We start from the raw sequence: 27062 nt of genomic DNA on the forward strand, positions 1-27062 counted from the left end.
TGTTCTTTTTTCCAATACTTTGGAACGCTACGCTCTTCTAGAGAACTACGGTACACCGCTGCAAGAAGGGGGGCAAGATCCTTCGCGTACTCTGTGTAAAATCGAACTGGTATCCCATCAGGTCCAGCGGCCTTTCCTCTTTTGAGCGATTTTAATTGTTTCTCTATCCCTCTGTCGTCTATTTCGATATCTACCATTTTGGCATCTGTGCGACAATCTAGAGAAGGAACTACAGTGCAGTCTTCCTCTATGAGACAGCTTTGGAAGAAGACATTAAGTATTTCGGCCTTTAGTCTGTCATCCTCTGTTTCAGTACCATTTTGGTCACAGAGTGTCTGGACGTTTTGTTTTGATCCACCTACCGCTTTGACATAAGACCAAAGTTTCTTAGGATTTTCAGTCAAGTCAGTACATAGAACTTTACTTTGGAATTCATTGAACGCCTCTCGCATAGCCCTCCTCACACTACATTTCGCTTCGCGTAATTTTTGTTTGTCTACAGGGCTTTGGCTATGTTTATTTTTGCTGTGAAGTTCCCTTTGCTTCCGCAGCAGTTTTCTAACTCGGTTGTTGTACCACGGTGGCTCTTTTCCATCTCTTACGATCTTGCTTGGCACATACTCATCTAACGCATATTGTACGATGGTTTTGAACTTTGTCCACTGATCCTCAACACTATCTGTCCTTGAGACATAACTTTTGTGTTGAGCCGTCTGGTGCTCTGTAATCCGCTTATTGTCACATTTGCTAAACGGAAAAATCTTTCTACCTTTTTTAATATTTCTATTTACGGCTGAAATCATCGATGCAGTAACCGCTTTATGATCGCTGATTCCCTGTTCTGCTTTAACTGTTTCAAATAGTTCGGGTCTGTTTGTCACCAGAAGGTCTAATATATTATCACCACGAGTCGGTTCTCACTGCTCAAGGTAGTTTTCAGATAACGCACTTAAAAAAATTTCACTGGATTCTTTGTCCCTGCCACGCGTTATGAACGTTTGAGTCTCCCAGTCTATATCCGGCAAATTAAAATCTCCACCCAGAATATTAACATGGTGGGGAAATCTACTCGAAATATTTTCCAAATTATTCTTCAGGTGCTCAGCCACAACAGCTGCTGAGCCCGGGGGCCTATAGAGACATCCAATTACCATGTTTGAGCCAGCTTTAACCGTGACCATCACCCAAATCATTTCACATTTCGCATCTCCGTCAATTTCCTTCGATGCTATTGCACTTCTTATGGCTATAAACACGCCTCCCCTTTCACTGTCCAGCCTGTCTCTGCGGTATACATTCCAATCTGAGTTTAGGATTTCAATACTGTTTACGTCTGGTTTCAGCCAACTTTCTGTCCCTAGTACTATATGGGCGTTGTGACCGTTTATTGATGAGAGCAGTTCTGGGACCTTTCTATAGACGCTCCTGCAGTTTACTAATAGCACATTAATATTGTTATTCTCTGTTGCATTTTGCCTACTCCTACCTTGCCGCGTCTCAGGTGGCGGCATGTCGGGCCTAGGGAGGGAATTCTCTAACCTAAAAAATGCACTGTAGTCCGAGTCGTGGCTCTGGATCTAGGCCGTTGAACTGAAAATGAAAATCTTAAAACTATGCCTTCTGCTACCGCGTTTGTCGGCTGTAGAAAAAATGCTTATTATAATTTACTCGGGCGAATTCTTCACTTCCGCGTATTTTATAAATTAAGATTGCCACGTAATGACATCTATGGCTGCAGCGGCAGCAGAAATTGTTTCGCTAAAAACTACTTGAAATACAGGGCTCGCCTCTTACAAATAAAAATGAATATTAACATGAAAATAATATATTATCAAATCAAGATTACAATTTATCTTATATTCAACAGCACTCGCCAATATGTCCGACTTCTTGCACCGAAGACAAGAGAGAGAGTGAATAGATAAGTCATTTTTCACTTACGTAGTCCATTATTGTCAGAGTGCATTCATTTTATTCTTTGCACTCGAAAACCTCTAACAGAATTTTATATAATAATAATAATAATAATAATAATAATAATAATAATAATAATACATGAGAAAAATTACCTACAGCCTGAGCGGTCAGTATTCATATTTGATATCGAGATAAAATCTCTCATCCATTTTTTTTTAAATGTCACGTTCGAGATTTTTTTTTTAATATCACGTTCGAGATTTTTGCAATATTTCCACTGTGGACGGCACACACACACACACACACACACATACACACACACACACACACACCGCGCACACACACACTCGTATACGCACATTGTGCAATGTTTCACTTCTGTATTAGTTATTAAATATGTTCATATCAAATAGTGCACAGTCTTTCAGTAAATATTATCTCACATACAGTGTACGCACACACCATAAAAATTATGTAACAAGTGTAAGAAATTTACACTGAGTGAAATTCATTTCTCTGTTTTATATTTTACTAAAAACATTGTTTACGTCCAGTATTATACTTTAAAAAATTCTGCGTCGTTAGTAAATTTCATCTGTCTTTGTTTTATACTTCATTAAAATAGATTGAAATACCTTACTGGCTCATCAGTGAATTTCAATCCTTTCTGTAATGCTTACTTTCTACAACAAAAAAAACATACATTCCGCTAACAGTAAGATACCAAGCAGGTGGGTGGCAATTCATTTTAGCTTTGAATAAGGCTATGTACCTGATCAAGCCCATAACGGTAGAAAACGCAACAAAACGCTAAAATATTATGCTAAGAAGGGAAGAAGAGATAGATGAAGTAAACAAATAGGCATAAAAATATGTCATTTCAGTCTTTGATCGCTATTTTTTATTTTCGGTGATCGGTTTCAGGCTAGTTGCCCATCTTCAGATCTGTTAGATAAAGTTAAAAATGTAATTAATAAAAGAGATACAGTTACTGATAGAACTATCGTAGTTTCCAAAAAGAAATTTTGGAACATATTAAATGCCAACACACCATACATTGCAGTTACAGAGTAACCTGTCAGTACAGTACCATTGGTTCGCTGTCATAACTAAAGTAATTTTTAATCTGTTAAAACTTTAAACCACAGTTTGGAGGAACCTGATCGGTAAAAGTAAAAACTGCCCTCTATCTGAAAAAAACTGTGCATATGTACTCAGATCTTACTTTTTACCTACTGTCGCCACTGCAGTTTACACAAGTTGAAAATGAGATTCAAGCAAGGACTCAGGTACACAGGGACGAAATCATAAAGAGACATAATAAGAAACATACTAATCTGTGTAGAGCAATAGCAAATGCAGGGAGGGAAACAGATGAAGTACAGTATGTACATAAATTTTATGACAAAACCATTAACCTAACAGATATTGTGTTTTATAATGAAGATAAGGGGCTTAAGCATAATCCGCGAACGAACTTGCAAGATAGAGACATCAAGAAAATGATCGCAGAAGTGAAGGTAGCATGTAGGGACGCTAAGTTAACTAAATTCCAGGAGACATGTATCGTCATCGAAGCCAAAGAGAGAAATTGAATGCCAGAAAACATTACGTAACGGTAATTATAGTGAGCTGAGGTTACTGAAAGAAATTAACTTAAAACTGGAGTCTAACAACGCAATCGCGATTAAGCCAGATTAGGGCAGTACCTCAGTTGTGATTTACGAAAAAGGTTATGTAGATAAGACAACAAAGTTTTTTCAAGAAAATGGAATTAAAGAAATCAAAAAAGATCTAACAAAGAAGTTTCAGATAGTTTTAAAGGCTAGGGTATAACCAATACAATTTTTATTGGCTCCAAGTGAAAAAGCTAGTGTTTCGCGAAAGGAGTAAAGGACATTGCAGTTCCAGAGGACGCTGGCCTATCCTCGTTAGACGTAGTGAACCTCAACACTATTACACCAATTGCAGAAACTTTGCAAATTATAAGAAAAAACCTGTAAAAAGTAGGTCAATGAGCATCGGTGAAATCGTCGAACTTGTGGACATGCTAGAGTTCACATTGAGTTTTAATAGTTCCGTCTGTAACGACAAGGTTTTATTCAAGATGAAGGTTTAGCTATGGGAAACATTTTAGCTGAAATTTTTATGAATGAATTTGAGAGCAAAGTTTTCAGCTCTTTTTCAGAAATTAAGGAGAAGTTAATTTATTGCAGACGGTATGTTGACTATACTACTTTATTATTCAAAGTGAAAAGAGAAGAAGCAGAGGAAATGGCTAAAGTTTTAAATGAGCAGCACCCAAAAATTCAGTTCGCGCTAGAACTGGAGAACAATGGAGCGATTAACTATATAGATTTGACCGTCATAAAGGAGGAAGCTGGGCAGGAGACGCACCAAAAAAGGTGGACTGTGAGACAGAAGGAAAGATGGCTCCTTTTAGCCCTTTGAAATTCTTCAATAATTCACAGCCAAACTTCAAAACAAATCTGAATACACGTGCAGTCTCAGAAAAATGAGGGGCATCGAATGACACAACAATATTTTCAACATTTTTAAGACTACAGAAGTTTACATTTCACAGTGACTGAACATTGTCACAATCAACCTCTCAATTAAGAATTTTTAAAGGCTTCAGGCCGTTTCAACAAACGATATCTCAGACGTTAAGCAGATCCACTTAATGTGACACATTAGCTCACAGGCTTGGCACATGAAATCGCATTACTTAACACAATAAATAAATATGTCTCATAATAAATAGGCTAACCTGCTTGCGTGTCACAAGAATAGTATAAGTATTTTTGTGGGCACGTGTGAAATAGTATGAACATCGTAGGATACGTCAAAACATATTATCAGCTCGAATTTTCCACTTGTAACACATTTTTTTAAATGGCTTGTTAATTAAATGCCAAAATAAACAGAAAACATTAATTTAAGCGAAGTTCCAAGTCAGCTCGAACTTTTCAAAAGGTTTAAGTTCTGCTGCGCTTATTTTGTGGCACTTTTTGCTTTGAGCACATCACAGCCCTTCACCACCACACACACAGCACGCTATAGGTGTTCTGGTGTCGAAGTTTAGATCTTTCACAGTCCCGCCGCCATTGCAGAAATTCGTGACCTTCTTGGCCACTTGCTGCAAAGAAACATGTAACAATGCGTTGCCACCGCCAGTACTGAAGGACAATAGCGATCGAAATTCGACTGTTGTGTAGTTGCCAATAACTATACGACTTTCCAAAGACTCATAGATCAGGCACTGAACGCCCTACCTCAGTGGAATCGATATAGCCACAAACAGGACAGAAAGTCAAAATTGTTTTCACAAAACACAATCGATTCAGTTCGACATTTGAATCACTCTATCCATATCCCCACTAGAAAACATGTCTTTTGTGCCACGAAATTTGTTTGGTGCCATAAATAAACTGATATTTTATCATTTCTCTATAGTGTTACCACGTATAATTAGAGACTTAAAAGAACGTATACCATCCTGTGCAAAAATCACCCATTTAACTCCCCTTTTCTCAGAAGCTAAACTGCACTATAAATTCATCAGTATCCTATTTGTATCATAAAATGCTTATCATTAGAATTATTCTCTTAAACGTTATACTAGTTTATCCAGAATTTACATACATAAACTTTATTTAAGAGGCTCCCAAAATAACATACATTTTAGGATTAGACCACTTAATATACCCCCAAAAATTAGCTTGTACTTTACATATAGCTACATGTTCTACTTCCACAAGCAAAATTTTAATGAGGTCTAATGACCTCCAAGCACCTAAATTTCTGCCAAAATAATTGAAAATATACTAAACACAGCACAAAAAACCCATCCAAGATACTACAAATAGTACGTTTGTAGTCCCCCTTGACATTTACCTCAAATTTTGTGTGTAATACAATTCATATTCCTCTCTTAGGTAAATAACGAGGTTAACTACATACTGCCGATCTTCTCGCACCAAGATTTGTGTGGCCAATATGGAGACTCTCCACGCACTAAGTTGTGCCTCAGTATATTTCACAACATCTTACATTCACCAAATTTACCCTATACACAAAACAAAGGTAGACACCGAAATTCTTAACAACCACAGATGAAAATTCTTATTTCTATACACTTTTTTTTCATGCCACATTCTTCATACACAAGATGCAAGTCTGCCACTGTTCCCTCTTATCACATTTACGTCACCAGTGTATCTTTTGAATCTCACGTTTTTCCACTTCTTCACCTACTCAAATTCGTGCACTCTTTCCTCTTTCACCAACGGAATTGACATCGACAGTTTTACTTAAAGGGTGCGCGTTTTTAATTTCAACCCTCTAAACATTGCTCTCATCATTTTTCCTCCATAATTATTCCATACATTACAACATCAAACTCTTAACTTCATTATCACCATAAAATAATTCATTGATTCCATTTTTTACCTCTTCAAGACCTCTACTTTATACTTCTCCCATGCCCAGAAATGAGGCATTAATAACTTCAGTAATTCTCCATACCATCTCCAAACATTAAATGAGTAGGCACTTTCTTTATTGCTGTAACTTTCAGTACTAACATCGCCTCCTAAAATAAAAGTTTTCTTTAGTATTCACTTCTATATTCTCCCAACCTACTTCTAAATCATCTGTAGGATTTAAATCATCCTGAGAACAAGTCGTTTCATCAAATATAGTGTCCCCTTCCAGTGAAGTAACGATATCAGTAGCTGCAACCTCCTCACAATTAATCACACTAAATACTTCATCTTCTTTATGCAAAACATCACTTATATCTGCCGAATCCCTACAGCCTTTATTAAAATTAGCTTTATTAACGTCCGCCGTTAACTCATATGATTCATTCCTTAAAACGTCCAGTATATTCGTCGATAAATTATGAAAATCATCACGGATAACTCCGTTAACCTCCGCCGATGCACAATATAAACTACTACTACTGTATCGCTCCACATTAGAATTTACTGTACACACGAATTCCGCCAAATTCGGATCTACCTCTGTCTCCGTAACATTTTCTCTCCTCTTAGACGCATACGCCACTTTATGCTTTAACATACAGTCTAAAACATTTCCACGTTCATCCTTCCACACCTAATCATAATTCATGCATTCATCAAAAGCCATCGGTTCTCTTCCGTCAATGGAATTACATGCACAAACTTCTTCTTCCAGATATCTAAATTACTAATATCAACCTTCGCGACATCACCATCTAAATCAGAATCTTTACCTCCCTATAACAATAAATCACCCACTTCCGTTGATACATGATGATTCTTTATCACCAGCTGATGTGACTATAGCTACGCGACCAATACCTTCGCATACTTTCGTCCATACACCGCTAAACTCACCTCTGACTGACGAAAATACAGCTTCGCCGCCTTTACAGAGAGTTTCACCTACTTCCTCCGATACAGAATCATCTACAGTACTTTCGCGTCCATGTCTACAACTGTTGCTTTTGACTTGTGCCTCATCAGAATTCGTCCGTCTCTGGGTAAGATCCCATAATAAAAATTCCGGTTAGCATCTTTGAGCGTCGTGATCTTGGTAAGAACGATTTAAGTGGTCAACTTTAGCCAGTTCATTCACACAAAAATCGCGCATCGGCGCACTTCCGGGTTTGAAACTTGGTCCCATTTAGGACCTACGTGTTGCCTGGGCGGTTGACTGCACGAAGGTATCATGCATTCCTCTCAAACTGTTTGCCTGATGCCCGGGAAGATGTTCCATTTCATTTTCGGCAGAGGTTATGCTTCCAACATGATGATGCACCTCAACATTCTGGAATGAATTTCGACGGTATTTAGACAGAATATTTAAAGGGAAACATCCCGGATAGAGATGTCCAGTTGTATGGCCTCCTCGTTCTCCTGACTTAAATCCGCTAGATTTTTTCCTTTGAGGACACTTGAAGGCGCACGTGTATTCTGCTCCGTCGACACATGTGGAAGAACTGGTAGCGCGTGTCCATGCTGCTCTTGTGTCTGTGGAGGCAACCATGTTGCGAAGAGTCCAGAGCTGTATGGTGTATTGTTTGGACGTTAAGTTGGAATCTCTGTTCTTTTCTAAAAGTCATACGATCATTCATACGGAAATTATTATTGTCACTGGTCTCTAATGTGTTAATCTGAGCAGACGTACTGCATGTAGTACTAATGACTAGTAGATCTGAGTTATTTAACTGTGCAATCATCTTTAGCATCTAGATATTGATATTGCTTTTTTTTCTGTTACTCTGTCATATGACAGGTCATTTGTCTCAGTTCTCTATTTCTGATCTGTCTGACCATGTTTATGTTAAGTTCCCCGCTACAATAGACTGCACTACGTAAATGTCGGATACGTATGGCTAAAAAAACAGTGTATGTAACGGTGTTATATGGTAGAATGAAACTGGCAAATAAAAACAAATACGCCTCGACCTAGAAGCGAAAACTCGACCTCCTGCATGCTAACCCAAAAGCAGTACCCACTGCACCAACTGCACAGCAATACGCCTGTATTCTGAGAGAGGTAGTTACAATACCTGTTATTACAGGGTTCCCAGATTGCCAATCTTTAACGTCCATTTACTGCCGGAATTACGGGCAGGACGAAATTTTGTGACAGACGTTTTTGTATTGCTAGTATGTGAGGAATAACGCTGCGAAGTCCGAGTGGGCGAACGTTTCTTCATCCTGTATATTGATGTGTAATGTTATGGCAATTGTTGCGTATGTGGTGGCAATACCATGAATCCTTGGTTATACTTCTGAACTCCTGGACTCGTCCTTCTTTCTACGCTGGTGTAGTTTGCTAGCACCGGACAACACACTCAAGTTTATTCAGCGGCAGACAATGGCGAATCGAGGCTGGAAGCATAAAGAGACGGTAAGTACGGGCATGATGTCATAGGACCCGCTGGCGAGCTTAAAGCGAGTATACAGAGATCACTACAGAGATAAACATTTCAAGTATATAACAACATTAATGCAGTTTACCTCAGGCGATTGCTGTGGACAAGTTTGACTGTGAAAACAAATAATTATTTCAATACAGTCTTTCAATCACAAAATGTATCACAAACATGACTGATACAGGGTGTTTCAAAAATGACCGGTATATTTGAAACGGCAATACAAACTAAACGAGCAGCGATGGAAATACACCGTTTGTTGCAATATGCTTGGGACAAGAGTACATTTTCAGGCAGACAAACTTTCGAAATTACAGTAGTTACAATTGTCAACAACAGATGGCACTGCGGTCTGGGAAACTCTATAGTACGATATTTTCCACATATCCACCATGCGTAGCAATAATATGGCTTAGTCTCTGAATGAAATTACCCGAAATCTTTGACAACGTGTCTGGCGGAATGCCTTCACATGCAGATGAGATGTACTGCTTCAGCTGTTCAATTGTTTCTGGATTCTGGCGGTGCACCTGGTCTTTCAAGTGTCCCCACAGAAAGAAGTCACAGGGGTTCATGTCTGGCGAATAGGGAGGCCAATCCACGCCGCCTCCTGTATGTTTCGGATAGCCTAAAGCAATCACACGATCATCGAAATATTCATTCAGGAAATTAAAGACGTCGGCTGTGCGATGTGGCCGGGCACCATCTTGCATAAACAACGAGGTGTTCGCAGTGTCGTCTAAGGCATTTTGTACCGCCACAAATTCACGAAGAATGTCCAGATAGCGTGATGCAGTAATCGTTTCGGATCTGAAAAATGGGCTAATGATTCCTTTGGAAGAAATAGCGGCCCAGACCAGTACTTTTTGAGGATGCAGGGACCATGGGACTGCAACATGGGGTTTTTCGGTTCCCCATATGCGCCATTTCTGTTTATTGACGAAGCCGTCCAGGTAAAAATAAGCTTCGTCAGTAAACAAAATGCTGCCCACATGCATATCGCCGTCATCAATCCTGTGCACTATATCGTTAGCGAATGTCTCTCGTGCAGCAATGGTAGCGGCGCTGAGGGGTTGCTGCGTTTGAATTTTGTATGGATAGAGGTGTAAACTCTGGCGCATGAGACGATACGTGGACGTTGGCGTCATTTGGACCGCAGCTGCAACACGGCGAACGGAAACCCGAGGCCGCTGTTGGATCACCTGCTGCACTAGCTGCGCGATGCCCTCTGTGGTTGCCGTACGCGGTCGCTCTACCTTTCCAGCACATTCATCCGTCACGTTCCCAGTCCGTTGAAATTTTTCAAACAGATCCTTTATTGTATCGCTTTTCGGTCCTTTGGTTACATTAAACCTCCGTTGAAAACTTCGTCTTGTTGCAACAACACTGTGTTCTAGGCGGTGGAATTCCAACACCAGAAAAATCCTCTGTTCTAAGGAATAAACCATGTTGTCCACAGCACACTTGCACGTTGTGAACAGCACACGCTTACAGCAGAAAGACGACGTACAGAATGGCGCACCCACAGACTGCGTTGTCTTCTATATCTTTCACATCACTTGCAGCGCCATCTGTTGTAGAAAATTGTAACTACTGTAATTTCGAAAGTTTGTCCGCCTGAAAATGTACTGTTGTCCCAAGCATATTGCAACAAACGGTGTATTTCTATCGCTGCTCGTTTAGTTTTTATTGCCATTTCAAATATACCGGTCATTTTTGAAACACCGTGTATAATGTGGCTGATAACTGTACTTTACTAAATTCCATTTCCTTGGGTGAGTCATTCATGTAACAGAGTAGAAACTATGGTCCACTGGTATTGACTCAGGCCGTTTTCAAACTGGCTTTCTATCTTTACCAACTTGATGTCAGGAATATGAATATAATTGTGTTCCACTGTGAAGGACACTATTCTGATTAAGACAGATGTTCTGGCATGGGAGACAAAAATATTCTTACAATTTCTTGTTTACGAGTGTGCACAGAACTGTTTTGCTGATATGCGTAAGAGGCTTTTAAGAATTCTGTTAGAATGACTGTTGTTTATTTGGAAAGTTTAATATCTTTAATGAATGGAAGAAAGGATGAATGTTGTACCTTTACGTTGCTTGTGATTCTGATAGCTCCATTTTAACCTTTGGTGGTTACACAACAGGTTGTATTCTCCCAGTCTACAAGGAATGAATGTATGTAAATTAAATGACTACTCTTGTCTTCAAGAGGTTCTTGATTGATATGACTCCATCTTGGTGTTAACCAAACAATTTTACAGAAAGATTTTCATGTCATGATTTATCTTTAATATTTATTTTTGTCAACTTTTATTGTCTCAGAATTGCATAATATTTGTGTTTGTAAGATTAAGGCTTAAACTGTTTTCTGTGAATCATATGTAGGCCTGTTCAATAGTTGCCTAATCTGTGTTTGTTATTATTGAGTTGTCCCCCCTGGTAGCTGAGAGGTCAGCGCGACGGAATGTCATGCCTAACAGCCCTGGTTCGATTACCGGCTGGCTCGGACATTTTCTCCGCTCAGGGACTGGGTGTTGTGTTGTCCTTAGCATCATCATTTCATCCCCATCGACACGCAAGTGGCCGAAGTGGCGTCAACTCGAAAGACTTGAAACAGGCGAATGGCCTACCTGACCGGAGGCCATAGCCACACGGGATTTTACTTCTGATCTCCAGTGTGTTTCCGTCAGGACATCAAGCAGTTCCTGGATGGGGCAGAACACGGCGTCATCTACTTCAGCCTAGGAACCAATGTCCGCAGCAATGCGATGTCAGACTCGAAGCGACAGGCGTTCATCGAAGCATTCCGAGAGCTGCCCCAGAGGGTCCTCTGGAAGTGGGAGAACGACTCCCTGCCTGGTCAACCAGACAACCTCATGGTCAGCAAGTGGCTACCACAGCAGGACGTACTAGGCACGTAACTATATATGCATATTGTATCTATCTTAGACTAGTGGTAATCAGTGACACTCTAAATAATAATCTCACGGATGCAAGAGTCTTTTCTGCACAGATGACAAAGTTTCTTCATTTACCGGGTGATAAAAAAGTCAGTATAAATTTGAAAACTAAATTAACCACGGAATAATGTAGATAGAGAGGTAAAAATTGACACACATGCTTGGAATGAATGGGGTTTTATTAGAACAAAAAAAAGTATTGCTAGATGCGTGAAAGATGTCTTGCGCGCGTCGTTTGGTGATGATCGTGTACTCAGCCGCCACTTTCGTCATGCTTGCCTCCCAGGTCCCCAGACCTCAGTCCATGCGATTATTGGCTTTGAGGTTACCTGCAGTCGCAAGTGTATCGTGATCGATCGACATTTCTAGGGTTGTATAAAGATAACATCCGACGCCAATGCCTCACCGTAACTCCGAACATGCTTTACAGTGTTGTTCTTAACATTATTCCTCGACTACAGCTATTGTTGAGGAATGATGGTGGGCATATTGAGCATTTCCTGTAAAGAATATCATCTTTGCTTTGCCTTACTTTGTTATGCTAATTATTGCTATTCTGATCGGATGAAGCGCCATCTGTCGGACATTTTTTGAACTTTTGTATTTTTTTTGGTTCTAATAAAACCCCACGTCTTTCCAAGCATGTGTGTCAATTTTTACCTCTCTATCTGCATTATTTATTAATTTATTCAGTTTTCAAATTTATACTGACATTCTGATCACCCGTTATAATGTAGCCTCTTTCCAACAGCTCCACTCTTCGTTACTACTGAATGTTGAACACACCAAGTTTTATTGCCAAACGTTTGCTGTTGTGTATCACTTCTCAGCAGTATATTTATCAATACTGTCATGATAAATTACAACTGTCACATTACCTTTATGGACTTATGTACCAGCAGATTCGCAGTTCTATCTTACAGTCTTTTCTTAACGATAATAGCAGTGTTGACTTCTGCTACTCTTCAAAGTCATTGGTCGCTTAAACAGTTTGGCACACCGAACTGTAGATCCATACATTCTCACACTACGTTGTTAGTCACTGGCTGTATTGCTCATTTGACCATTATTGCTGGCTATACACATCACAGTCACAAATACTCTACATTATTCGCACAGTGACGTCATGATACTTTACAATCATCACAGGAACTATTATCGCGTCGTGGTGAACCAGTTGCAATTACAATCACTTGAAAAATAATTCCAGATAACTAAATTAGAATAAAACACACTCTTGATCTACGCAAATCTTTTCCCATTCACATGTTTCCTCAGACTGACGTCAACCCTCTGCGTCAGGCCTTTCTCGAGATTCACCTCTCAAAAACTAGCCAATGAGAGGTCAGAAAAGGACTTGCCAATTGGAGGAAAGAAAACGTATTTGTCACTCGTTTCACATGATCAACCGTGCACCCGAAGCGGGATAACTAGAGTTCGTATTATCTGCGTCATAAAAACCTAATAATATGCATGAAAATATGCATGAAAAATGCTTAAAAATGCATAAAAAGTGTCTAAATATATTACATCAAATAATAAAAAAACACGATAGTTACTGTGTGCATTATACCTCAAAGTCGAACCTGTGAATATCACTTACGACGAAGGGCTCTGGCCACCAGAAAAATCGATACATTTAGAACGCTGATATCATTTTCTGAATTCTTTCTGGTAGAGATTAGGAAGGGGCATTTCTGAGATTATTTTCTAAAAATGTGCAAAATTGGGACGCATACCGTGTTTCAAGAATTGTTCATTCTTTGCTGTTGTTGTCGGTAACAAGCGGATGCGATGCGAGTGAGTCACACCGAAACAATCGATATGTACAGGCCCAACTTCGAGATGTATCGCACACAAAGCGGCACGCTCAAAACTCTACTTTAGTTAAAAAACGACATATAATCATCAATTTTTTGAACAGCATTAACTTTTAATTAATACTATTGCACCAAAGCACCATTTACAATTTATTTTACATTTTTCTACTATTGTAAACTTAAACGTCCCAGTACAGTTGCAAATGTTTGGTAGTAAGATTATGTCTTCGATCACTCAAAACATTTTTGTGAGAAGGAAAGACCATTTTACATCAACCGAGGTAACTGGACAGTATTTGAATCTGGGTGCTATATTGGCACTTATTGTTTCTGGTAAAAGTTAATCCGTCCCATTAATAAAACTATAAATTTGGTACGAGGGTTGAAAGCCTGGATTATCGCTTAAAATATTTTCAAACTTTTCTTTAAGTTTTCTGGGGAATAACTCCGGCAATGAGTAGTTCACTAGAATAATTTTATTCATTAACTGAATAGATTCGTTCAAGGCCAAACCTTGAGTTTCAAGCTTTTTAATACTTGCAAGTGTTTGGGAAGAATGAGTGCTAATCACAGCAATGTCTTTTTTAATGCCGAAATCATTAAAATCTTCTATGCACAGGCAAACTGCCAAAGCCTCTGCACTATCTAACTCGGTTACTATCTCTCTAATGGCCTCGAAATGTTCATTGTAAAACAACACAGTTTCGACCCACGTACCCAAACGAGTTACCACTGATACGGAAGGTAAAGACACATTTGGCAGTTTTTCTTTGTGGGTCTTGATGCGAGCAGGAGCCTTTCTAAACACTTTCTTTGAGGATGAAATCAGTTTACTGACATTCAAAAACGTGGAACGTACTTCTTCAGCAAGGTGATACACTCCATGAGGAAAGCACGTTACATGAATCAAATTGGGATAAAATACTCGGAGGGCTTTTCCTGCTTTGATCGTATAGAGAGCAGTATCTGAAATAAACACCAATACCCTTTCAACTGCAGAAGATTCTAGAAATATTTTTCTAATACCCTCATTAACAAATCTGCGATCGTAAGATGATTTACTTTTTCTATTTCCTTGCCGGTAGTAAAATGGGAAGAAGAAGGCTCTTCTTTTACAGCATCAACAATTACATTTGCAATGTAACGGCCAGAAGTGTCTGTAGTTTCGTTGACTGAAATCCTGATAATTCTGTCTTTGAGTTCATTGCGTATTTCTTCCACAGTATTTATGTGAATTGGCGGTACGTAATTTTTACGAAATGTTGATTCATCTGGTATATTTTGATTTTTGCGCAAAAAGCCTCTGAGGACAGGATTTATAAGTTTCTGAGGAGGAATGCTGCTTGCAATGAATGCTTCTCGTAGATCCATGTTAAACAGACTTTTTTGGTGACCTTTGGAAAAATCCCTGCTATTTGAAGTTGCTGTTGTGAAGATGTTTTCGTGGTCCTTTCTTCTGCGTTCCTGCGATATGAAGACTTATCTTGACAAGCTGGACTGTTTGAAACTTTTTTTTTTTTTTTTTTTTTTTTGCACGAAACGTTTTCCACTCAAACTCTACAATATAAAACACTTCAGTCATATGTAAATGTTCCAGGATGGTCAGCTATCTTCGAAATGACATTTCTTTTTCGGGCGGCATGGCGCACAACAATTTACACACTACACTTCGTAAACACTTTCAGCTGTATACAAGTAAATGCAAAGCTAAACTAAAACAATGGACGTGCTACTAAAAGCTTGCGTAGTTTAATTTAGTTGATACCGACGCGTATGGTATGACTGCGGAGGGGATTAACTGGTGGCGCGGGTGCAGAAACATTGACTCTGTCTGCCTGTTCCTGTTCCCCTTCCGTAATGATTTCGATAGACAGTGGTCTCTCGGCTAGCGTTTACACGCATTCTAGGTAGTGGTTAATCTGTGAGATATCAAAACTAGATTGATCTGGAGACCGTCCGTCTAAATTTTTAGAACATTGTAAACTTAGAGCGAAAATATGCATCGTCACTAGTTTTAAGTTAAAATATGCAATAATCGCTAAAAAGGAGCTAAATATGCAAATGCATAAGCAAAATACAAATGCATATAATCCGGTATCTAGCGATAACTATGAAACTTGTATTGCTTAGTTCAGTTCATCCCACATTACACAGCATTTTTGTTTTCATACACTGCATTATACGTCACAAATAAAAATTTCCCAATATATCAACATCGCGTTTGAAATTTGGCAACGTGTGGCCGATTCCCCCAAAAGACATTACATGTTGTCAGTAATTCCACATGTTTTTGTATTGACTGACCTTGAGAACATTTCGAACCTGCGTAACATTAGAGGCATTGACCAATGGTGCTCTTGTCGATGTTTCGAGATTAGGCCGCAAAAGAGTAAAATCTGAGCTCAGTTAGATGTGGTATTAACCGATAAGTGCATTTGCATTAACTAAGACAAAACTTCATACTCAAGTCAGAGGCAGATAATTAGCACACATTCTCAGTAATCTCGTCAATGTCTCGGTTTTGGACTGACGCGTTGTTGGCTGAGGTGTTTGAATAAAATGACAGAATTTGTGAAAATCAAATTAGCGTAAGAGTATAGTTTATTTCTCATAGAGCAATGGAACAGCGGTCTTTGTTAATGGTGGTGCATATTGCATCTGATACGCATATACACTCCTGGAAATTGAAATAAGAACACCGTGAATTCATTGTCCCAGGAAGGGGAAACTTTATTGACACATTCCTGGGGTCAGATACATCACATGATCACACTGACAGAACCACAGGCACATAGACACAGGCAACAGAGCATGCACAATGTCGGCACTAGTACAGTGTATATCCACCTTTCGCAGCAATGCAGGCTGCTATTCTCCCATGGAGACGATCGTAGAGATGCTGGATGTAGTCCTGTGGAACGGCTTGCCATGCCATTTCCACCTGGCGCCTCATTTGGACCAGCGTTCGTGATGGACGTGCAGACCGCGTGAGACGACGCTTCATCCAGTCCCAAACATGCTCAATGGGGGACAGATCCGGAGATCTTGCTGGCCAGGTTAGTTGACTTACACCTTCTAGAGCACGTTGGATGGCACGGGATACATGCGGACGTGCATTGTCCTGTTGGAACAGCAAGTTCCCTTGCCGGTCTAGGAATGCTAGAACGATGGGTTCGATGACGGTTTGGATGTACCGTGCACTATTCAGTGTCCCCTCGACGATCACCAGAGGTGTACGGCCAGTGTAGGAGATCGCTCCCCACACCATGATGCCGGGTGTTGGCCCTGTGTGCCTCGGTCGTATGCAGTCCTGATTGTGGCGCTCATCTGCACGGCGCCAAACACGCATACGACCATCATTAGCACCAAGGCAGAAGCGACTCTCATCGCTGAAGACGACACGTCTCCATTCGTCCCTCCATTCACGCCTGTCGCGACACCACTGGAGGCGGGCTGCACGATGTTGGGGCGTGAGCGGAAGACGGCCTAACGGTGTGCGGGACCGTAGCCCAGCTTCATGGAGACGGTTGCGACTGGTCCTCGCCGATACCCCAGGAGCAACAGTGTCCCTAATTTGCTGGGAAGTGGCGGTGCGGTCCCCTACGGCACTGCGTAGGATTCTACGGTGTTGGCGTGCATCCGTGCGTCGCTGCGGTCCGGTCCCATGTCGACGGGCACGTGCACCTTCCGCCGACCACTGGCGACAACATCGATGTACTGTGGAGACCTCACGCCCCACGTGTTGAGCAATTCGGCGGTACGTCCACCCGGCCTCCCGCATGCCCACTATACGCCCTCGCTCCAAGTCCGTCAACTGCACATACGGTTCACGTCCACGCTGTCGCGGCATGCTACCAGTGTTAAAGACTGCGATGGAGCTCCGTATGCCACGGCAAGCTGGCTGACACTGACGGCGGCGGTGCACAAATGCTGCGCAGCTAGCGCCATTCGACGGCCGATACCGCGGTTCCTGGTGTGTCCGCTGTGCCGTGCGTGTGATCATTGCTTGTACAGCCCTCTCGCAGTGTCCGGAGCAAGTATGGTGGGTCTGACACACCGGTGTCAATGTGTTCTTTTTTCCATTTCCAGGAGTGTAAAAAAGAATGCAATGAGTTCAAAACGAAATTGGCTCCTGAAGTTTTTACCAATCACGAGCCGCACTAATTTAACACCACTATCAGTTCTGTGGATCCTGTATCTTACAGAAGCGAGAACAGCAGATTCAGAGTTCTGAGATGATGGCCAGGTCATATGTACGAGGGAGTATCGGAAAGTATGGCACAATAATTTTACTATCAAAAAGTTTAATAGGTAACATAAAAATCACAAATGAACTTACTTCTCTTACCTACTTTCCTACGTGGTTACCAACTTTGTCAACACACTGGTCCCATCGTGGTACGAGTTTCAGAATGTCTGTTCGTGGAAATCCGTTCGTTTGGAATATAGCCTTCTGCGGACTGTTGATTTCACTTCCGCACTCGTCGCAAAGCGTTGGTCGGTCTGGAATTTCTTCATGGGACCAAACAGATGAAAATCCAACGGTCCAAGGTCCGTGTAATATGGTAGTATGGTGGATGCTGGAGCACCTCGAACCCAAATTGGGCAAATTTTCTTACGAGCAGGAGCAGCAACATGGGAGCGAGCGCTAACTTTACGTGCCGTGAACAATAGTGTACACTGCACCACAGAAAATGATGAACTGCTGAGATAGGGTCGCAGCCGTACACGCCGGTAGTTCAAATTTGCTGCGCGGCTGCAGCTGTTACTGCCTTACCCCACCCCCCGTAGCGTGGCAAATCACTAATGTTCACAGGCTCTCTTGGAAGAACGCACACCACCCAAAGACATTGCTACGATCCATACAGCGGTTCCCATAAACGACATGCTTCTGCCTGCGAATTTCACTCGGTTTATTTCCTTTGGAACACAAAAAATGGCTCTGAGCACTATGGGACTTAACTTCTGAGGTCATCAGTCCCCTAGAACGCATGCCCGAGGCAGAATTCGAACCCGCGACCGTAGCGGTCGCGCAGTTCCAGACTGTAACGCCTAGACCCGCTCGGCCAAACCGGCCGGCAGCACACAAGTATCGAGGTACACTTCGCTGCTCTTCACAAGTTGACGGCAATGTCAGGCGTGCCATTTGTGTTTCGTTGCTCAGGCTTGTGACACTAGAGCTAAATAAACAAATAAATAAATAAAGCACCTCTGTAGCGTAAATTTCACACTACATCGTCTTGAAATTTCAGTCACTGAAGATGCTTCAAAAATAAAAGAAGCGAAACGCGTATGGCAATAAACAAATGGCCTTCAGCTAGTTGCACAGAGGGAATAATTCTGCATGAATTTGGAAGCAACTAAGGAACGACGGAAAAAAGAAAAAACGACGTTTCAGCATTTCAACTGCAATAGCAGGGGAGAAAAAATTATTATGCGTGGCTTCCCGATCCTCCCCCGTAATTTGAGCTTGTGTAAAGTGATCGAAAGTCACTGTTAAATGATCTGCAGATAATCTCATGGAAGCGTTTTGCATATAACGGAATGAAATCAATGGCCTATTGTCAATTGCATTTGACTCATTGCGTTACTTTACCATCATCTGCTGAGCTCACGGATCCAGCTGGTTTTTAGGTGAAACTATTACAAAAATCATAAATCATGTACCGCTTAATAATTGCGGGGAACACATTGTCTTTTAAATGAAACTTAAATATACTTCCATTTTAATATATTTAATTATAAGTCAAAACAAATTCTACCACAGAGAGACTTACATAAAATACGCCGGCTTACTTCGATGGAGACGAGAGGAAAGAATACAATTTGTCTAGAAGTGCTTCGCTCCTCCATTACCTTTTGTTACGAAAAATTTGAAATTATTCCTTAAATTTGTTTCAACCATAGGCTGATTTCTCTGATACCGTTGATCTGAATTCGTAGTTCATTCGCGTTTTATCAAATTTTTCAAAGATGACATGAAACATTTCCTTAATAAAAGAGCGTACATTCGTGCAAGAAAATCACTTCGGAATATTTTTTTTATTTCAAAAAGATGACTTTCTTCAAGTTGTGCATCCGGACGAAATTTGCTGGACTTTTCTTGCTTCTGTTGTTGTATGCTTGCAACAGCGTCAGTTTCCACTTTTAGTTTTGATACACACATTACCTATCAGTTGTTTGCTGAAATTGAACTGTGTGTATTACTTATCCACATCTGGAAACGTAAGCACCCACTATCGCCGTCATCCAAACATGCTTTATACTACAGCTTCACTTTTCCCTGTCTGCTTGAGAGTTTCAGTTGTCGCTAACAGGACTCTGCCATACGAACGCTTCCTTCATTAAATTTGCCAACGTTTTCCAGTCATTACATACCCAGCCATCGGAGACTGCTATAAATGAAATAAAGTCACAGCTGAAAACTGATGGTTTCTACCACTGTTCAGTGATTTTATTGCTGAACCGCAGAGCGTTGGACGAAGCTGCCATCGACGTCTTGTACTGAATATTGGGAAGTTGTTGTTGTTAAAACTAACTAGCGCCAGACACTGAAAGAACTTTGTCGGATATTACCGAAATATAACATCACATGTAAAACGGAAGAACTTGATTGTGAGCGTTACGAAATTCGGCAGCTGCGAGAAAGTGAGTACTGCTGAATGTCTCTAGTATTGGGCTGATGCGTAGGTTCATATTCTTTTTGTTTGCCATCCTAGGACAGTACTTACAATATGTCCTATGCAATTTGTTAGTGCGAAGCCCGGAGAGGTGGACCACAGTTCTGCTTCAGCATAATATTTGTATGTTATTCAACTTTTTTGACAACTCAGGAGGGGAGTTCGTGTAGAGTGCAATACAAACTTAAGTATAATATATCACTGAGGCACTGCGCCTTAGAAAGAGAGATATGATAAAATGAAAATATAGATGCATGGTCCATCTTACCCATAAGAGTATGGGTAAGATCGATCAGTGGTCTTGGAGAGAAGAACACGTAAAAAAAGCTTTACATGAAGAAGGGAATCAATAAAAATTTCAAATTCTTGTTTTGAATATGTTTTATTAACATTGGCTCTACTAATGAGGTGTTGGCTCTGTTCAAGCAATAGCCTGTCTTTCTCTCCCCACAGCAGCTACACTTGCCAAATATTGACCTGAACAGGGAACACACTGAATCCAACAGCAATTTTTATCATTTTATTAGTAGAGTTCACCACATCCAACACATTCATCCTCATCTGATTTATCAAAGCTATTTTCATGATCTTCTACAATGTTTGCACAGGTGAGCTACTTGCAGTATCTTATCGAGCATCTTCAGTCTGTTCTTCTCTTCACTGCTATCTCCATTTGGTAATCATTTCTTGCCCTTTTTCTGTGTGCTTTCTTTTATTATCCCTCTTTATCTTTACAATTTCAATATTTTCATCAGAATCTAGCCCACTGGATACAGCTGCTGCCTTCCTCATAAAATTAATGGTTTTACCAATGGAAGGAACAGGTGATATTTCTTCCAAACTTTTTGTCTGTGCTGGTTTAGGAGAAGTCAGTTTGTATGTGGTAATCTTTGAAGCTTTAGGTTTAGTAGAAGTGGAACCCGAAGCTGTGTCAGTGAAGGAACTTGACTTTTGTAGATAACTCCGCTCTTTTAATGTGCTTTGAAGTAGTTGGCTGACCTGTGTACAACATTCTGTCTTGCATTTGTTACCACAGACGTATCTTCCGACAAATCAGCATAGTCTTGGACTGCGGCAATCTTCAGTGGAATTACTGTGCATGCCTTGAGCTAAATTTAATTGTGCACAACTTCTCTCACATGAAAACAAGTGGTCCATATCTGAAAATAACATTGGTCCATCGCTCCCAACCACCCCGACGTTTGTCTGTAAGCAGCCAACTCTGTGGCCATCTTTGGTTAGTTTCATAACTACACATTTATCAGCCTCACAGTAAAAAAACTGCATCAATATTATTCAAACTAAGCCTAATATTACACTTATGTAACTACTCGATAAAACTTTTTGGTTCACTAGAACAGAGAATCTGCTTTTTCTGCATAACTAACACGAAAATGACAGCAACACTTCTACACTACGTTTCTTGACGAAAGAGCTTCCTCACAAGTAGCGGCAGCTGCTCTTCAGCGGCGCATTTGTGAAACACACCACTGGTCCGTCTCATCCAGGGGACTTATCTTTTTTATTATTGTTGCACTTATAGACACACCCTCAGTTTTACATTCTTCTCTTATCTTTGATCTGATGAAGATGGGAGTACTGGGCAACTTCAGTCATGGTGTGATCATGGACACGTCAAAACACGACAGCTTTCTTCTGCCATCGTCTCAAGTTTCCACGCCGATCCATCTTATTATATACAACCAGCTGAAGCATGCATGTACATATCGCTTCACTGCCACGACTTACCTATTTAGTGGTGGGTCGTATCGATCAATGTGCTCTCTTAAGAAGGGGACTAATATTTTTACAGCGAGCTTACGTAGAGTTAACAACCCATCCTATGAGGGTGGGTATCGCGTTATCCGACAAGGAAACGTCAATAGAACTATTTTGAAGACTTCGGCAACATTTTAGTTGTATGTGTGTGTTACAGCTCATCCAAACGTGCGACTCTTCATCACGCAAGGTGGCCTGCAGAGTCTGAATGAAGCCACTTACCACGCCGTGCCGCTGCTGGTCATCCCGTTCTTCTGCGACCAGGGGCACAACGCCGCCAAGATACAACAGAGTGGGGCCGGCGTCCGGATAGAGTATAGAGACATCACCAAGGACGCCTTGCTGAGTAACATACGGACCGTCCTTCACGACTCCAAGTAAGCTAAGTTATGCGTTTTTACGTAAGTTACGACCATATCATTTTAACCGACAATCTTGGCTGAGAAAGGTGTCATCAAGACTCAAATTTGCTCAATACCTCCGACGACTACGTACACCAGTTTAGTTGTTTGACCCTTGATGGGTACCATGATGACTTGCTTATGCGGAATACAAGCAGAAATACATTGAGATGCAATTTTAAACTCGTCAAGTTGAACTGTGTGTGGGCGGGGATAGATAAATTTTCATTGCTGGAGCAGTCGATACGAATGTTTATAAAACCTCTCGATACTAGTTCAGATTAGATTAGATTAGATTAATACTTGTTCCATAGGTCATGAATACGACACTATTGCATGTTTAAGTTGTTTTTTTCCCTTAATTTATATCTAAAAATTCAGCCAAGGAGTAGAAGGAGTTGTCATCTAGAAATTCTTCTAATTTATTTTTAAATGTTGGTTGGCTATCTGTCAGGCTTTTGATGCTGTTTGGTAGGTGACCAAAGACTTTTGTGGCAGCATAATTTACCCCTTTCTGTGCCAAAGACAGATTTAACCCTGCATAGTGATGATCATCCTTCCTCCTGGCGTTACAGCCATGCACACTGCTATTACTTTTGAACTGGGTTGGATTATTAACAACAAATTTCATAAGTGAGTATATATACAGTGAGATTACTGTGAGGATCCCTAGATCCTTAAACAGATGTCTGCAGGATGACCGTGGGTAGCTCCAGCAATTATTCTGATTAGACGTTTTTGAGCAATGAATACTTTTCTACTCAACGTTGAATTACCCCAGAATATGATGCCATACGAAAGCAGTGAATGAAAGTAAGCATAGTAAGCTAACTTACTGAGATTCTTATCACCAAAATTTGCAATAACCCTAATAGGATACGTAGCTGAACTGATTCAGCAGACCATCAATGTGTTGCTTCATTCAAATTGATATTTGAATTAGGCAATGCATGAGATCGCATATAAGTAATTGTTCCACTCAGCATGTGTTGTATCTAATAAAAGAACAGGCAACCTAGGGCGAAATGGCTACATAAGAAATGAGAAGTTGTCGAAAAAGATATGATTGTCGGAAGAAATGAGTCAGCATACAGAAAGGTCAAAACAGTCTTCGCTGAAATCAGAAGCAAGAGTAGAAACATTAAGAGTGGAATGGAAATTCCATTATTAAATGCAAAGGGGAGACCAGATAGGAGGAAAGAGTATATTGCAGACCTCCACGACGGGATTACATGTCTCAAAATGTGATAGAAGAAGAAACAGGAGCAGACAAATAAGAAATAGTATTAGAGTCAGACTTTAAAAGAACTTTGAACGTCTGAAGGTCAGATTAGGCGGGAAAGATAACATCGCATCAAAATTTCTAAAACTACTAGGAGGATCGGCGACAAAACGCTTTTACACGGTGGTGTGTACAACGTAAGACACTAGCGATATTTCATCAGACTTTCGGAAACACATCGTCCACACAATTTCGAAGACAGCAGTAGCCGACAAGTGTGAGAATTAAAGCATAATTAGCTTAACAGCTAAAGAATTCAAATTGCTGACACAAATAACATATGCAAGAAGGGAAAAGAAAACTGAGTATCTGATAGATGGCGATCAATATGGCTTGAGGAAAGATAAATGCACCAGAGGCAATTTTTAAGTTGCGGTTGATAACTGAAGCAAGACTGAAGAAAAATCGAAATACGCTCACAGGATTGTCGATCTATACAGTGCGTTCGACAATATAAAATGGTGTAAGATGTTCGAAAGTCTGACTAAAATAAGTGTAAACTGCTGCGAAAGACGGGTGGTATACAACATATTTGAGAACGAAGAAGGAAGACTGGAATACGACTAACGAAGTACCCGAATTAAAAAGGGTATAAGACGGGGATGTATCCTTCGCACCTACTCTTCAGTCTAGACAAGAAAGAAGCAACGATGGAAATAAAAAATGATTAAGAGAATGAGATTAAAATACAAGGTGAATGTCTTTCAATGACAAGATTCCTTGAAGACAGTGATATCCTCAGTGAAAGCGAAGAAAAATTACAGAATGTTTTGAACGGAATTAACGGCCTAATGAGTACAGAATATTGATTGAAAGTAAATCGAAGAAAGACGAAAGTAATGAGAAGTATCAGAGGTGAGACTAACGAAAAACTTAACATCAGAGTTGGGGATCGAGGAGTAGACGAAGTTAGGGAGTTATGCTCCCTAGGCATCAAAATAACCGATGCAGACGGAGTAAGGACATCAAAGGCAGTCGCACTGGCAATAAGGGCGTTCCTGGCCAAGAGAAGTCTACTGATAAGAAACATAGCTCCTAACCCGAGGAAGAACTTTTGAGAATGTACGTTTGGAGCACACAGACTCTGGAGAAACCGGGACAGGAGAGAATGGAAGAATTTGCCATGTCATGCCAAAGAAGAATGTTCAGAATTTATTGACTGATAAGGTGGGAAATGAGGAGCCCTCTCCTCAGAATCAGCGAGGAAAGGAACATATTGAAAACACTGAAAAGAAGAAAGGGCAGTGTGATACGATGTCTTTAAGACATCTGGGAGTAACTTCCACTGTACTAGAGAAAGCAGTAGAGGAAGACAAAGAATACATCCAGCAAATAACTGAGGACGTAGGTTACAAGAGCTACTCTGAGAGACTGGCACGATGGAGGAATAGTGGCGGAATTTATCAAAGACTGATGGGAAAAAAAGGTCAGTAGGAAGTTGGACAGTACTCGCAGAGCCCTGTTCTGAATTCTTCCGACGGGATTTTCCTAGGCAATTACAGCGTGCTTAGTCTCATTCCAAATGTGTTCGATCGGGTTCAGCGCTGCCGATTTGGAGGGCCAGCATATCGATTGGAACTCGTCACTTCGTTCCTCAAACCAATCCATCAGTCCTGTCCTTGTGACATGGCCAATTACCTTTCTGAAAAATTCTACTGCCGTAGGAAAATTGATCGTCACGAAGAAGTGTATGTGATTTGCAACTAGTGTACGATACACCTTAGCCGACATGGTGCTTTGCACGAGTTCGGCTGGACCCATGTATGCCCACGTAAATGTTCGCCAGAACATAATGGAGTCCCACGAACTTGTCTCCGTCCCGCAGTACACGTATCAAGGAGATGTTACACTGGAAGACGATGGAATCCCGTCCAGATGATGAAGAAGGTATCCGGATTCATCAGAACATGCAACGCTCTGTCACTACGCCAACGTCCTGCGCCTATGGCCACTTGCTCATTTCAGTTATAATTATGCCGGCCGCTGCGGCTGAGCGGTTCTAGGCGCTTCAGCCTGGAATCACCAGGCTGCTACGGTCGTAGGTTCGAATCCTGCCACGGGCATGGATGTGTGTGATGTCCTTAAGTTAGTTAGGTTGAAGTAGTTCTAAGTCTAGGAGACTGATGACCTCACATGTTAAGTCCAATAGCGCTTAGAACCATTTGAAGAGTAATATTTGTCGATGTCGTGGTATTACAGTCCCACATGTATGGGCCGTCAGATAAGGAGGCCCGTCGTTAGGAGTGTGAGTGCACTGTGTATTCAGACACACTTGTGGTGTGCCAAGCATTAAAGTGAGATGTTAGTTTCGCCACAGTTCGCCGCCTGTCCTGTTTTACCAGTCTACCCACCCTACGACATCTGAAATCTTTAATTAGGGGTGGCCACCCGACCCCACGACATCTGAAAGTGATTTTACCTTGGTTTCGCCACGTGTTGAAGACACTCACCACAGTCCTCGTAAAAACAAGTTGTTAAGTTTCCGAAGCCTCCTGGCCTCCACAATCTATCCCCTGTCAAACTTAGACTGTGCACCTTCCTCATCCTAGACACATCAAAAAAAAGTTTTGCATCACCTTCGTTACCAGAACTCCCGAAGATAGACGTTAACTGTGGGTGTCGTATCACAGACACAGTCCCTTTGACTGTTCAGAGGTGTCACTAAATCCAGCCAAAAATGTAAACAACCGTGCATTAGCAGCGCCTACTACACGGAGGAGGTCCGACAGCCGATCAGTTCCAGCCATTCTACCAGGAAGGAGGTACACGGCTCTTGTTGTCTTTAGTTCAACGATACCTAGACGGTCAACACCGCGGTTCGATCGCGTCCGCATTGTTTCTTTGTGTCAGGAAGGACTCTCAACAAGGGAAGTCTCCAGGCGTCTCGGAGTGAACCAAAGCGATGCTGTTCGGCCATGGAGGAGATACAGAAAGACAGAATCTGTCAATGACATGCCTCGCTCAGGCCGCCCAAGGGCTACTACTGCAGTGGATGGCCGATGGCTCGGAGGAACCCTGACAGCAACGCCACGATGTTGAATAATGATTTTCGTGCAGCCACAAGACGTCGTGTTACTACTCAAACTGTGAGCAACAGGTTGCATGATGCGCAGCATCACTTCCGACTCCATGGCGAGGTACATTTTCGCAACCACGACACCATGGGCTCAACAACATGCCGACTGGACCACTCAGGATTGGCATCACGTTCTCTTACCGATTAGCGTCGCATATGCCTTCAACAAGACAATCGTCGTAACGGTGTTTGGAGGCAACCCGTC

General features: G+C 41.2%; 1 protein-coding gene across 2 annotated transcripts in view; it reads left to right on the forward strand.

Moving 5' to 3' along the window:
* LOC126336626 (UDP-glucosyltransferase 2-like) overlaps positions 1-27062 on the forward strand; it is a 75156-nt gene that overhangs the window by 36733 nt on the left and 11361 nt on the right. For both annotated transcript variants that reach the window (XM_050000515.1, XM_050000516.1), the window contains exons 5-6: positions 11550-11772; positions 22256-22475. In XM_050000515.1, coding sequence (XP_049856472.1) covers positions 11550-11772; positions 22256-22475 — 443 coding nt within the window. The remainder of the gene's footprint in view (positions 1-11549; positions 11773-22255; positions 22476-27062) is intronic.

Source organism: Schistocerca gregaria, chromosome 2, assembly GCF_023897955.1.
Source record: "Schistocerca gregaria isolate iqSchGreg1 chromosome 2, iqSchGreg1.2, whole genome shotgun sequence".
In the NCBI taxonomy this organism is placed as follows: Eukaryota; Metazoa; Arthropoda; class Insecta; order Orthoptera; family Acrididae; genus Schistocerca; species Schistocerca gregaria.